Here is a 15,435-nt window from a genome sequence, read left to right on the forward strand (position 1 = left end):
TGTTTCTTTCTATCCACCATAATTATTGAGATGTCGAGCAGTACACATTCACTTTTCGGAACTCTGAAGAGCCATAATTCTGTTTATTTGTTGCCGAACGTCGATTTTGAGCTCGGATTTAAAATCTGGGCGAAATTCTGCGTAAAGTGAGCCTCAATAAGGCAAGTTTAAAGTTTAAAATCTAAAAAATTCCAAAATTCGTGTTTGTTGCTTTAAAATTTTACAATTTGGCACAGTTGGTAGACGTGTCATAAATAGTCACGCCACCAAATTTCAGTGTTTTACGGTTAAAACCAGCAAAATTACGAAATTTAGTTGCAAAAAGTACACATTTTGGTCACCCCTAAAAAAAAATTCTAAAAATTCTTGTTTCTAGTTATAAAATTTTGTAATTTGGTACCGTTAATTAGTGTGCTAAAATTAGTATCGCCTGAAATTTTCATTGTTTGTCTGTAAAAATTAACAAAGTTACGGAATTTAACAAAAAATTGTACATTTTTTTATTCGTTAAAAAATAAAAAATTCTAAAATTCTTGTTTGTTGCTCGAAATTTTTGCAATTCGGCACAGTTGGTCATCATGTCATAAAAAGTCACGCCACCAGACTTCAGTGTTTTCCTTATAAAACCGGTAAAGTTACGAATTTTAGTAGAAAAAATTATAAATTTGTGGTCACTCCTGAATGAGAAAAATTCTAAAATTTCTGTTTCTAGTTAGAAAATTTTATAATTTGGAACAGTTAATCAGCGTGTCAAAATTAGTAACGCCTGAAATTTTCGTTGTTCTTCTGTTAAAATTAACAAAGTTACGGAATTTAACAAAAAATTGTACATTTTTTGATTCGTGTAAAAAATAAAAATTACAAAATTCTTGTTTGTTGGTCTAAAATTTTGCAATTTGACACAGTTTTTATACGTGTGATAAACAGTCATGCCAAAAAATTTGAGTGATTTCCGGTTAAAACCAGCAAAGTTACAAAATTTAGTGGAAAAAAATAGTACAAATTTTTGGTCACCTCTGAAAAAAAGTTTTAAATTAATTTTTTTTTGTTATAAAATTTTGTAATTTGGTACAGTCAATTAGTGTGTCGAAACTAGTATCGCTTCAAATTTTCATCGTTTTGCTGTAAAAATTACCAAAGTTACGAAATTTAATAAAAAATCGTACATTTGTGTGAGAAATAATATTTTCGAAAATTTGTTGTTGCTCTTAACGTTATGGCCCTCAATCCAATTAAAGCAATAATAAAATTAGGTCTCATACTTTTAATGCATTAAACATATAAATTTATCGTCAAATAGTTCAACAAGAGTAATAAATAATTAATTGCACAATTAATGATGAAACGAGGTAACATAAAACTGATAAATTGTTTAGTTTACGATTGAAATTAAAATGTATCGATCTCAACAATGCGGTTTTCGTTCAAATACCTGTAATAAAATCGATGTAAAAGCAAAATTCCTGATTTTCAGACCCGGCGCCTCCACCATTTTCGTAAAAATTCTTAAATTCTTATTATTAAAAAATACATTAAAAAATACTCTAAAAATGAATCAGTTAATGACAGAACATTGAAGAAGTGCGCCAATCCAGCAGCGATGGCGAAGTGGTTGTCAAAGCCAGAAATGCCCAACAATGAACGTAATCAAGATTTAAGATATTTTGAAAATCTATTTTTTTAATTATTCGCCGATTGTTGAACGGGGCAATTTTAATTAAATTACATTGTCCACTATTTCTTCAGCACGAAAACAACAAAAAATGTAAAATTAATTAACCGAGAACGTTTGTAGAAATAACCAATTAAGTCTCCTTAATTCAGGATGTCGGGCTTATTGTTTAGCAGCGCCGTTTTAATTCGTCGTTGCGGAAACTCAAGCGGGGGCTGTATTTAACGTCGCCGAACGTTAATGTTTAAACTTGTATCCATATTTCAAGCCGAGTTCCGGTCAAACACGTATTAACTAGTCGGTGACAGTGGGCCATTAACGCTCGAACTGCGTTAAGTGGTTTCGCGAAATTTAGTTCGCCTTTTCATTGTTTCTGCAGCCACTTCAACATTCAATATCCGCCTTCGCGTAATTTGCATTTCACTTTAAGTCACATATTGGTTGCTTGCTGCTAATATGATGCCTCGATTGTTACTCGATTGCGACGTGTAATTAATATGATATTTCACCTATTCAAACTATGTGCGCCCCGGAAAAATGACACAATAAATTCCGGGCGTATCTCAACTTTCCCCCGTGTGGCTTGTTCGGTATACTTTTTTATTTCCATGAGATTTATTTTTTATCCGAGGGCTTTGTCGGTAAAAATTGTAGTTACATAACGCCCTGTTGACCGTAGTCCGAGATTCATAGCCTCTTAAGGAGATTGGGGTCCCGCATGGGCTCCATAAACGATAAATAATAGTTTCTGTGTTTTACTTGAGGAGGTTTGCTGCGTTTATCACTTTTCGTAGTTTACAAGTTGCATCAAAATCGCACAATTTCCTGGAAGTTTATTTGAAATTTTCAATATTTACTTATAAAATTCTAGTCCTAGTTAATAACTCTACTTGTCTGAACAACAGAAATGTTTTATTTTATTGCTTTACGACTTTTCGCTCGTTAAAAATTGCGTTATTACTCTTCCGTGTTTGCAGTGAAGTTAGATCTACTTTATTAAACAACAAAACTACACAACTACACAATTTTTTTATTCGTGTAAAAAATAAACATTTGTAAAATTCTTGTTTGTTGCTCTAACATTTTGCAATTTGGCCCAGTAGGTATGCTAGTCATAAATAGTCACGCCACAAAATTTTAGTGTTTTCCGGTTAAGACCAGCAAAGTCAAAAAATTTAGTGGGAAAAAAGACAAATTTTTGGTCATCTCTGAATAAGAAAAATTTTAATATCGAGTTTTTTGTTAAAAAGTTTTGTAAATTAGCACAGTTAATTAGTGTGCCGAAACTAGTATTGTCTGAAAAGTTCATTGGTTTGCTATTAAAAATAACAAAGTTGCGGAATTTAACAAATAATTGTACTTTTTTTACTCGTGTAAAAAAATTGTAAAATTCTTGTTTGTTGTTCTAAAATTTTGAAATCTAGCACAACTGGTACATGTGGCATAACTAATTACGCCACTAACTTTCAGTGTTTTCCAGTTAAAACTAGGAAAGTTACAAAATTTAGTAGAAAAAAAAACACATTTTTGGTCATTCCTTAATAAGAAAAATTCTAAAATTCCTGTTTCTCGTTAAAAAAAAATCTAATTTAGCACAGTTAATAAGCGTGTCAAAACTATTATCGCCTAAAATTGTCATTCTTTTTCTGTTAAAACTAACAAAGTTACGGCATTTAATGAAAAATCGTAGATTTTTTTATTCGCCAAAAAAAAACAAATAATTCTAAAATTCTTGTTTGTTGCTCTAAAATTTTGAAATTTGGCACAGTTGCTATTCATGTCATAAAAAGTCTGGCTGCGAAATTTCAGTGTTTTCCGGTTAAAACCAGCAAAGTTACAGAATTTAGTAGAGAAAAAAAGTACAAATTTCTGGTCATCCTGAAAAAAATTCTAAAATTTCTGTTTCTTGTTATAAAATTTTGTAATTTGGTACCGTTAATTAGCGTGTCAAAACTGGTATCACCTTAAATTTTCACTGTTTTGCTGTTAAAACTAACAAAGTTACGGCATTTAATAAAAAATCGTACATTTTTTTATTCGCCAAAAAAAACAAAAAATTCTAAAATTCTTGTTTGTTGCTCTAAAATTTTGAAATTTGGCACAGTTGGTATTCATGTCATAAAAAGTCTCGCTGCGAAATTTCAGTGTTTTCCGGTTAAAACAAGCAAAGTTACAGAATTTAGTAGAGAAAAAAAAGTACAAATTTCTGGTCATCCTGAAAAAAATTCTAAATTTTCTGTTTCTTGTTATAAAATTTTGTAATTTGGTACCGTTAATTAGCGTATCGAAACTAGTAACACCTTAAATTTTCACTGTTTTGCTGTTAAAACTAACAAAGTTACGGCGTTTAATGAAAAATCGTACATTTTTTTATTCGTCAAAATAAAATCAAAAAATTCTAAAATTCTTGTTTGTTGTTCTAAAATTTTGAAATTTGGCACAGTTGGTATTCATGTCATAAAAAGTCTCGCTGCGAAATTTCAGTGTTTTCCGGTTAAAACCAGCAAAGTTACAGAATTTAGTAGAGAAAAAAAGTACAAATTTCTGGTCATCCTGAAAAAAATTCTAAATTTTCTGTTTCTTGTTATAAAATTTTGTAATTTGGTACCGTTAATTAGCGTATCAAAACTAGTAACACCTTAAATTTTCACTGTTTTGCTGTTAAAACTAACAAAGTTACGGCATTTAATAAAAAATCGTACATTTTTTTATTCGCCAAAAAAAACAAAAAATTCTAAAATTCTTGTTTGTTGCTCTAAAATTTTGAAATTTGGCACAGTTGGTATTCATGTCATAAAAAGTCTCGCTGCGAAATTTCAGTGTTTTCCGGTTAAAACAAGCAAAGTTACAGAATTTAGTAGAGAAAAAAAGTACAAATTTCTGGTCATCCTGAAAAAAATTCTAAATTTTCTGTTTCTTGTTATAAAATTTTGTAATTTGGTACCGTTAATTAGCGTATCGAAACTAGTAACACCTTAAATTTTCACTGTTTTGCTGTTAAAACTAACAAAGTTACGGCGTTTAATGAAAAATCGTACATTTTTTTATTCGTCAAAATAAAATCAAAAAATTCTAAAATTCTTGTTTGTTGTTCTAAAATTTTGAAATTTGGCACAGTTGGTATTCATGTCATAAAAAGTCTCGCTGCGAAATTTCAGTGTTTTCCGGTTAAAACCAGCAAAGTTACAGAATTTAGTAGAGAAAAAAAGTACAAATTTCTGGTCATCCTGAAAAAAATTCTAAATTTTCTGTTTCTTGTTATAAAATTTTGTAATTTGGTACCTTTAATTAGCGTATCAAAACTAGTAACACCTTAAATTTTCACTGTTTTGCTGTTAAAACTAACAAAGTTACGGCATTTAATAAAAAATCGTACATTTTTTTATTCGCCAAAAAAAACAAAAAATTCTAAAATTCTTGTTTGTTGCTCTAAAATTTTGAAATTTGGCACAGTTGCTATTCATGTCATAAAAAGTCTGGCTGCGAAATTTCAGTGTTTTCCGGTTAAAACCAGCAAAGTTACAGAATTTAGTAGAGAAAAAAAAGTACAAATTTCTGGTCATCCTGAAAAAAATTCTAAATTTTCTGTTTCTTGTTATAAAATTTTGTAATTTGGTACCGTTAATTAGCGTGTCAAAACTATTAACACCTTAAATTTTCACTGTTTTGCTGTTAAAACTAACAAAGTTACGGCGTTTAATGAAAAATCGTACATTTTTTTATTCGCCAAAAAAAACAAAAAATTCTAAAACCCTTGTTTGTTGCTCTAAAATTTTGAAATTTGGCACAGTTGGTATTCATGTCATAAAAAGTCTCGCTGCGAAATTTCAGTGTTTTCCGGTTAAAACCAGCAAAGTTACAGAATTTAGTAGAGAAAAAAAGTACAAATTTCTGGTCATCCTGAAAAAAATTCTAAATTTTCTGTTTCTTGTTATAAAATTTTGTAATTTGGTACCGTTAATTAGCGTATCAAAACTAGTAACACCTTAAATTTTCACTGTTTTGCTGTTAAAACTAACAAAGTTACGGCGTTTAATGAAAAATCGTACATTTTTTTATTCGTCAAAATAAAAACAAAAAATTCTAAAATTCTTGTTTGTTGTTCTAAAATTTTGAAATTTGGCACAGTTGGTATTCATGTCATAAAAAGTCTCGCTGCGAAATTTCAGTGTTTTCCGGTTAAAACCAGCAAAGTTACAGAATTTAGTAGAGAAAAAAAGTACAAATTTCTGGTCATCCTGAAAAAAATTCAAAATTTTCTGTTTCTTGTTATAAAATTTTGTAATTTGGTACCGTTAATTAGCGTATCAAAACTAGTAACACCTTAAATTTTCACTGTTTTGCTGTTAAAACTAACAAAGTTACGGCATTTAATAAAAAATCGTACATTTTTTTATTCGCCAAAAAAAACAAAAAATTCTAAAATTCTTGTTTGTTGCTCTAAAATTTTGAAATTTGGCACAGTTGGTATTCATGTCATAAAAAGTCTCGCTGCGAAATTTCAGTGTTTTCCGGTTAAAACCAGCAAAGTTACAGAATTTAGTAGAGAAAAAAAGTACAAATTTCTGGTCATCCTGAAAAAAATTCTAAATTTTCTGTTTCTTGTTATAAAATTTTGTAATTTGGTACCGTTAATTAGCGTATCAAAACTAGTAACACCTTAAATTTTCACTGTTTTGCTGTTAAAACTAACAAAGTTACGGCATTTAATAAAAAATCGTACATTTTTTTATTCGCCAAAAAAAACAAAAAATTCTAAAATTCTTGTTTGTTGCTCTAAAATTTTGAAATTTGGCACAGTTGGTATTCATGTCATAAAAAGTCTCGCTGCGAAATTTCAGTGTTTTCCGGTTAAAACCAGCAAAGTTACAGAATTTAGTAGAGAAAAAAAGTACAAATTTCTGGTCATCCTGAAAAAAATTCTAAATTTTCTGTTTCTTGTTATAAAATTTTGTAATTTGGTACCTTTAATTAGCGTATCAAAACTAGTAACACCTTAAATTTTCACTGTTTTGCTGTTAAAACTAACAAAGTTACGGCATTTAATAAAAAATCGTACATTTTTTTATTCGCCAAAAAAAACAAAAAATTCTAAAATTCTTGTTTGTTGCTCTAAAATTTTGAAATTTGGCACAGTTGGTATTCATGTCATAAAAAGTCTCGCTGCGAAATTTCAGTGTTTTCCGGTTAAAACAAGCAAAGTTACAGAATTTAGTAGAGAAAAAAAAGTACAAATTTCTGGTCATCCTGAAAAAAATTCTAAATTTTCTGTTTCTTGTTATAAAATTTTGTAATTTGGTACCGTTAATTAGCGTATCGAAACTAGTAACACCTTAAATTTTCACTGTTTTGCTGTTAAAACTAACAAAGTTACGGCGTTTACTGAAAAATCGTACATTTTTTTATTCGTCAAAATAAAATCAAAAAATTCTTAAATTCTTGTTTGTTGTTCTAAAATTTTGAAATTTGGCACAGTTGGTATTCATGTCATAAAAAGTCTCGCTGCGAAATTTCAGTGTTTTCCGGTTAAAACCAGCAAAGTTACAGAATTTAGTAGAGAAAAAAAGTACAAATTTCTGGTCATCCTGAAAAAAATTCTAAATTTTCTGTTTCTTGTTATAAAATTTTGTAATTTGGTACCGTTAATTAGCGTGTCAAAACTAGTAACACCTTAAATTTTCACTGTTTTGCTGTTAAAACTAACAAAGTTACGGCATTTAATGAAAAATCGTACATTTATGTGAAAAATAAAAATTTCGAAAAATTCTGTTTAGTTTGATTATTACTCTTCTGTGTTTAGAGTGAAGTTAGAAATCTACACGGCAACTAGAGTCTAAAGTGGGCTGATTGACCCTTTATCGGCAAAATCCCCCTCTCATTACCGTCATTTTTGCAAAAATTCCTTCGCAGATGGCCCAATAATTAGAATAGATTACAGTTTTAACAAGTTTAAAAATGACAAATTGCCGCCGCGATATCTTGAATATGAAGACTGATGAGGGTTCCTTTTCCTTACGTTCACGCGAGAATCATTGCAGCGGACACGTCTCTCTGACAACCTCCATCCAATAAAAGCTAAACAACAACTAAAAAGAATCCAACACCGGCATAAAACCGAAGGTTAGTAGATAAAAACAAATCATTTAACTTTGTTCATCATACGTGCTTCGACCCTAGACAACTCGCATTACGTGGTCCTGCTTTTTATCACTGCGAGTTCATTTCAAGCTTTATTACCCTCTTTTTAGAAATTATGTTGTGCGGGCTTATCCGCAATCAGATTCCGAAAAATCACCGCTGAATTGTGTTTAATGCTATCAAGGCGCGTTCAAGCAATCATTATTAATTTTTTGCATGTATTTACAAAGTTAGTTGCACGGAAACAGTTTGAAAATGTCAGACTAAGGTGGCGCAAATTATCTTTCGTGTTCAGGTGTTTTTGTCATGACGTAAGAGGAGGAAATTTGAAACTGAATTTAGCTCTATTAATTAGTTACAGACAAAAATGAAATTACTTCTCGGTTTTCTCAGTTTGATGCAGCGCAGTTCCGCTAAATTTATGTGGCGTTTTTGCACGATTTAAGATATTAATGTCGAAACTGCAGCAAAATACGGAAACATAAGTTAAGAGACAAAAAGTGCAAGATAAAGTAGTTGCAATAGAAAAGGAATAAACGTATGGTTGAAAGATCAACCCTAATACATTTCACTGCTTTTTTGTGTTTCGATGCAGCTGCATGATTACTTGCCTAACTTACAGGCGATCTACAACTTCTATCAGTTTATTCAGTGCGCTCTCAATTTTTTCCAAGTTCTTTGTCTTCTTTGTAAGATATTTTAAGCCAATTTTTCCTCATTAAAGTTGACATAATGAGAACAACAGACAATGTGGAATTACCTAGACATCGCTGGTTTAAACTACTAACTTTATTAAAAGTTCTTTATAAATTATTCATACTGTTATTCTTTATTCCTTTTTCACGTTTCTTGTCAAGAGATACCTTGGTAACATCTCGCTTATTTTTGGAGTAAAATTGTGTTTTTGGTTCTTTTTTACGCAGAATTTCGCAAAAAAAGTTCGACATTTTAGATTCCAAACTATTCCAATTACTTTAAAGCTGAAGAACAAAACTTAGCCATTAAATTACAATTTAAAAGCACAAAGGAAAACAGATTGACCTCAATTTAGAATACGAGATCCTTGTTGTTATATCATCTCCATCTACTTAATTGCTAATAATATGCCCTAATAACAACGTATTCAAGTTTCATGATGCATACATATTAATATCCAAACTGCAGTCATATTAGTTCTTCGTGACAATGCCGATGGCATGTGTGGCGCTCATAACACCCCAAAGTCACGTTTGTCATTATTAGATAACTTTTATTGGGAGCTTGAAGAATCTTTCACTTCTTTATTACTCGAACAGTTCCCTACTTAGTATTTCGCTATTTTTATGTAACGTGGAGACAAATTCTTCTCTACTCCGCCCAGTTATCTATTAAAGAGATAAATTTCGTGCATAATGGAGCCATAAAACTTTGTAATAGACCCCCCGTCGTCATTAAAGTCCTCTAGGAACCGGGAGAAATAATAAGCAATTCGTCTGTAATGCGGAAGGCCTCGTAAACTCGGCTTTATGTTATAAATAATTATTACACTTACATGCAAGTGCCTCCGTTTTTGCAAGTGGGACTTTCCTCGCTGATACAGAACGAGCTGGGTCCTGAGGAACATTGGGGTCCTGAATATCCGGGAAAACAGTCACAGCTGAATCTCCTGAAAACAAATTCTATTTAAAACAAATTCAGCCAACTATGGGCCATAATGGACTCCATAAATCGGAGAGTACTAACCAACAAATCAATACTCTGGGACGCTGTTAAATTAATGGCGTTACACCCGGAAATGACTATAAATTAGTGAAAACCGCGCTTTTAGCAAATACGCGGTCGAAAATAATTCAACTACCGCACAACGTGAGGTTTATCTCTTTAATAGTTTAGCAACATTTGTTTCCAGGGATTTCAAAGACTCGTTTTGGATAAACTCAACTGTTTGTTTCAATTTTTTTTATTACGAGTCGCTCGGGCGATAAATTGTCGTCTGGACCTAAAAAATCAAAGACAAGGTCTATCAACATGAATCTTCATTCGTTTGAAATAAATGCGATAAGCTAAATTGGTTTTAAACTGGCTGAAAATAGATTCCGGCTGCTGGATTTAAAGGGGTAAAATCTTGTTTAATCTAACTTAACGTTCTGATGAGAAACATTATTAAATAATACGTTTAGCTATTTTGTTTGTTGTTGTTTGTTAGTTCCAACAATTCAATGAGCTGTTATCTGTGAAGACAGTGCATTCAAAATGATTTATTTATTTATTACGTACTTATTATCTTTTGAATTATAGAATTAATTCATAAATATGATTTTGTACGAATTAGCTTACCTTCATTATAACAGAACAACAGAAAAACTAATAAAATTAATGTTTTTTTTCAATGCACAATTTAGGTTATCTGTCACCTGGAAACCGCGACGCCACGATTGGTCCATTTCTCTCCTAATTTCGCATCTATTAATTCGTGAGGGTCAACGACATCGCGTCTTTTCGGAAGTAGTCGTACCATGAATTTGGTGGTGAAAGGTCACTAATTTTTTTCTCGTGTTTTTTTTGGGAAAAAAACATCTAAACAACCCCCGAAACCAGTGAAATTTGCTGCTCTAAAGTATCTGAAAGGGTTGTACTACCCCTAGTACTGTTTGCACCCCGAGAAAATCAAGAAAAGTTGATTTTTCCCAAAAATCGAAATGACCAAATATGGCGATAGCTGAACGGCTTGATTTCGTAAGTACATACTTGATTTTTTTGGGTGGCGTTGATGCAAAATTCGACTTGATCCGCGGCGCGGCCACCTTGGAGTTTTGTGCGGAAAATGTGAATATGAAAGTGAAAGTTATCAGTGATGTTTTATTTACGGGGAATCGGCCTATTTAAGGGAAATTGACCTACTTGAGAGCTTTCCTCCCACTCCCACTTTCACTTTCATTTACTGGTGTGTGAATTAAGTTTTTCTCTCCTAATTTCGCATCTATTAATTTGTGAGGGTCGATGCCATCGTGTCTTTTCGGAACTAGTCGTACCATGAATTTGGTGGTGAAAGGTCACTAATTTTTTTTCTCGTGGTTTTTGTGTGGAAAAATTATTTAAACAATCCTCAAAACTAGTGAAATTTGCTGCCCCAAAGTACCTGAAAGGGTTGTACTACCCCTAGTACTGTTTGCACCCCGAGAAAATCAAGAAAAGTTGATTTTTCCCAAAAATCGAAATGACCAAATATGGCGATGGCTGAACGGCTTGATTTCGTGAGTACATACTTGATTTTTTTTTGGGTGGCGTTGATGCAAGATTCGACTTGATCCGCGGCGCGGCCACCTTGGAGTTTTGTGCGGAAAATGTGAATATGAAAGTGAAAGTTATCAGTGATGTTTTATTTACGGGGAATCGGCCTATTTAAGGGAAATTAACCTACTTGTGAGCTTTCCTCTCACTCCCACTTTCACTTTCATTTACTGGTGTGTGAATTAGGTTTTTCTCTCCTAATTTCGCATCTATTAATTCGTGAGGGTCGATGCCATCGTGTCTTTTCGGAACTAGTCGTACCATGAATTTGGTGGTGAAAGGTCACTAATTTTTTTCTCGTGTTTTTTTGTGAAAAAATCATCTAAACAACCCCCGAAACTAGTGAAATTTGCTGCCCTAAAGTATTTGAAAGGGTTGTACTACCCCTAGTACTGTTTGCACCCCGAGAAAATCAAGAAATGTTGATTTTTCGCAAAAATCAAAATGACCAAATATGGCGATGGCTGAACGGCTTGATTTTGTGAGTACATACTTGATTTTTTGGGTGGCGTTGATGCAAAATTCGACTTGATCCGCGGCGCGGCCACCTTGGAGTTTTGTGCGGAAAATGTGAATATGAAAGTGAAAGTTATCAATGCTGTTTTATTTAAGGGGAATCGGCCTATTTAATTATTATTGACCTAGTTGTGAGCTTTACTCCTACTCCCACTTTCACTTTCAGGTACTGGTGTGAGAATTAAGTTTTTTTGGAACTTAACCTCCAAATGTAGGTCAAATTTAATTTTAATTTCTGCGTTTTTTTTTATTTTTTTCTGCTCATGGTGGTGCACTTATATCCCTTAATCTTGTTTTCTTTTTTTACAGATCTCATGTTGCCAACTGTGAAAGTGTAAAAGTGATTTTGACAGAAAAAGTGTGACTGTAAAAGTGTTGGCGATGCTTCCTGGTGCCCTGGAAAAAAGCCATTTTTTCCCGTTGACGAATGGCAGCATTCGAATATTCCAAAAAGGTCAGATTTAATTTTTTTACCATTTTCTGCGCCAACAGTTCAAATAAATTATAAAAGTAGTAAATTCCCTAAATTTGCAAAAGTTTTTTCGCCAAGAAAAAATCTTAAAACTGTCTCTCTTGTTCTACAGTTTTCTAATTTGGTGGAGTTAACAAACATGTTTAAGTTACTAATTTCCCTAAATTTCATAAATTACCAGAATTACAAATTTTTCTTTGAAAAAGTGCAAATTTTTAGTTCGTTCGCAAAATAAAAAAATCTAAAAATTGTCTTTTTTGTTCTGCAGTTTTCTTATTTGGTGAAGTTAATAAACATGTTCAAATTAGTAAACTCCTCAAATTTCAATGTTATAGCATTCAAATTACCAGAATTACAAATTTTTCTTTGAAAAACCGCAAATTTTTAGTTCGTTCACAAAATAAAAAACTCTAAAAATTGTCTCTTTTGTTCTGCAGTTTTCTTATTTGGTGAAGTTAATAAACATGTTCAAACTAGTAAACTCCCCAAATTTCAATGTTATAGCATTCAAATTACCAGAATTACAAATTTTTCTTTGAAAAACCGCAAATTTTTAGTTCGTTCACAAAATAAAAAACTCTAAAAATTGTCTCTTTTGTTCTACAGTTTTCTAATTTAGTGGAGTGAATAAAAATGTTCAAACTAGTAAATTTCCCAAATTTCATTGTCATAACATTAAAATCACCAGAATTACAAATTTTTCTTTACAAAACTACAACTTTTTAGTTCGTTTGCAAAATAAAAAATTCTTAAAATTTTTGTTTGTTTGTTTGTTTCAATTTTTTTTATTACGAGTCGCTTGGGCGATAAATTGTCGTCTGGGTCCAAAAAAATCAAAGACGAGGTCTATCAACATGAATCTTCATTCGTTTGAAATAAATGCGATAAGCTAAATTGGTTTTAAACTGGTGGCTGAAAATAGATTCCGGCTGCTGGGTTTAAAGGGGTAAAATCTTGTTTAATCTAACTTAACGTTCTGATGAGAAACATTATTAAATAATACGTTTAGCTATTTTGTTTGTTGTTGTTTGCAAGTTCCAACAATTCAATGAGCTGTTATCTGTGAAGACAGTGCACTCAAACTTATTTATTTATTTATTTATTTATTTATTTATTTATTACGTAGTTCTTATCTTTTGAATTATAGAATTAATTTATAAATTTGATTCTATACGAGTTAGCTTACCTTCATTATAACAGAACAACAGAAAAACTAAGAAAAATATATTTTTTTTCAATGCACAATTTAGGTTATCTGTCACCTGGAAACCGCGACGCCACGATTGGTCCATTTCTCTCCTAATTTCGCATCTATTAATTCGTGAGGGTCAACGACATCGCGTCTTTTCGGAAGTAGTCGTACCATGAATTTGGTGGTGAAAGGTCACTAATTTTTTTCTCGTGTTTTTTTTGGGAAAAAAACATCTAAACAACCCCCGAAACTAGTGAAATTTGCTGCTCCAAAGTATCTGAAAGGGTTGTACTACCCCTAGTACTGTTTGCACCCCGAGAAAATCAAGAAAAGTTGATTTTTCCCAAAAATCGAAATGACCAAATATGGCGATAGCTGAACGGCTTGATTTCGTAAGTACATACTTGATTTTTTTGGGTGGCGTTGATGCAAAATTCGACTTGATCCGCGGCGCGGCCACCTTGGAGTTTTGTGCGGAAAATGTGAATATGAAAGTGAAAGTTATCAATGTTTTATTTAAGGGGAATCGGTCTATTTAAGGGAAATTGACCTAGTTGTGAGCTTTCCTCCCACTCCGACTTTCACTTTCAGATACTGGTGTGTGAATTAAGTTTTTTTGGAGCATTTAACCTCCAAATGTAGGTCAAATTTAATTTTAATTTCTGCGTTTTTTTTTAAATTTTGTTTCTGCCCATGGTGGTAGATTTATTTCCCTTAATCTTGTTTTCTTTTTTTACAGATCTCATGTTGCCAACTGTGAAAATGTAAAAGTGATTTTGACAGAAAAAGTGTAACTACTGTAAAAGTTGGCGATGCTTCCTGGTGCCCTGGAAAAAAGGCAATTTTTCCCCGTGACGAATGGCAGCATTCGAATATTCCAAAAAGGTCAGATTTATTTTTTTTACCATTTTCTGCGCCAACAGTTCAAATAAATTAGAAAAGTAGTGAATTCCCTAATTTGCAAAAGTTTTTTCGCCAAAAAAATCATAAAACTGTCTCTCTTGTTCTACAGTTTTCTAATTTGGTGGAGTTAACAAACATGTTTAAGTTACTAATTTCCTTAAATTTCATAAATTACCAGAATTACAAATTATTGTTTGAAAAAGTGCAAATTTTTAGTTCGTTCGCAAAATAAAAAAAATCTAAAAATTGTCTCTTTTGTTCTGCAGTTTTCTTATTTGATGAAGTTAATAAACATGGCCATGTTTCTAAAGTCCTCAAATTTCATTGTCATAACATTAAAATTACCGGAATTACAAATTTTTCTTTAAAAAATTGCAAATTTTTAGTTTGTTCGCAAGATAAAAAATTCTAAAAATTGTCTCTCTTGTTCAACAGTTTACCAATTTAGTGGAGTTAATAAACATGTTCAAACTAGTAATCTCCCCAAATTTCAATCTCATAGCGTTAAAATTACCAGAATTACAAATTTTTCTTTGAAAAACTGCAAATTTTTAGTTCGTTCGCAAAATAAAAAATCTAAAAATTCTATCTTTTGTTCTACAGTTTTCTAATCTGGTGGAGTTAATGAACATGTGTAAGCTAGTAAACTCCCCAAATTTCATTGTCATAACAGTAAAATTACTAGAATTACAAATTTTTGTTTGAAAAAGTGTAAATTTTTAGTTCGTTCGCAAAATAAAAAAATCTAAAAATTGTCTCTCTTGTTCTGCAGTTTTCTGATTTGGTGAAGTTAAAAAACATGGTCATGTTTCTAAAGTTTTCAAATTTAATTGTCGTAACATTAAAATTACCGGAATTACAAATTTTTTTTTATAAAATTGCAAATTTTTAGTTTGTTCGCAAAATAAAAAATTCTAAAAATTGTTTCTCTTGTTCTACAGTTTTCTAATTTGGTGGAGTTAATAAACTACAAAATCCCCCAAATTTGGTTGCCATAACATTAAAATTACCAGAATTACAAATTATGGTGTGAATTTACATCCTTTATTAATCTCGTTTGTTTTTTTACAGATGCCAACTGTGAAAGTGTATAAGTGATATTGACAGAAAAAGTAACTTTAAGTGTTGACGATGGTTCCTGGTTTCCTCGAAAAGAAGCTGTTTCTCCCCTAGGCGAACGACAGCATTCTAACTGTCAAAAAAGGTACGATTTTTATTTTTTTACCATTTATCGCGCCAACTGTACGAATAATTAGATTAGCAAGTTCAAAA

The 15,435-nt window shown here is 31.6% G+C and overlaps 1 protein-coding gene across 2 annotated transcripts in view; it reads right to left on the reverse strand.

Moving 5' to 3' along the window:
* The window catches only part of LOC148169100 (uncharacterized), a 125,779-nt gene that overhangs the window by 27,025 nt on the left and 83,319 nt on the right, over window positions 1–15,435 (reverse strand). For both annotated transcript variants that reach the window (XM_088044658.1, XM_088044657.1), the window contains exon 3: window positions 9,342–9,455. In XM_088044658.1, coding sequence (XP_087900784.1) covers window positions 9,342–9,455 — 114 coding nt within the window. The remainder of the gene's footprint in view (window positions 1–9,341; window positions 9,456–15,435) is intronic.

The sequence above is a fragment of the Gnatocerus cornutus genome, chromosome 9, assembly GCF_029298725.1.
Source record: "Gnatocerus cornutus isolate USDA-ARS CGAHR chromosome 9, icGnaCorn1.1, whole genome shotgun sequence".
In the NCBI taxonomy this organism is placed as follows: domain Eukaryota; kingdom Metazoa; phylum Arthropoda; class Insecta; order Coleoptera; family Tenebrionidae; genus Gnatocerus; species Gnatocerus cornutus.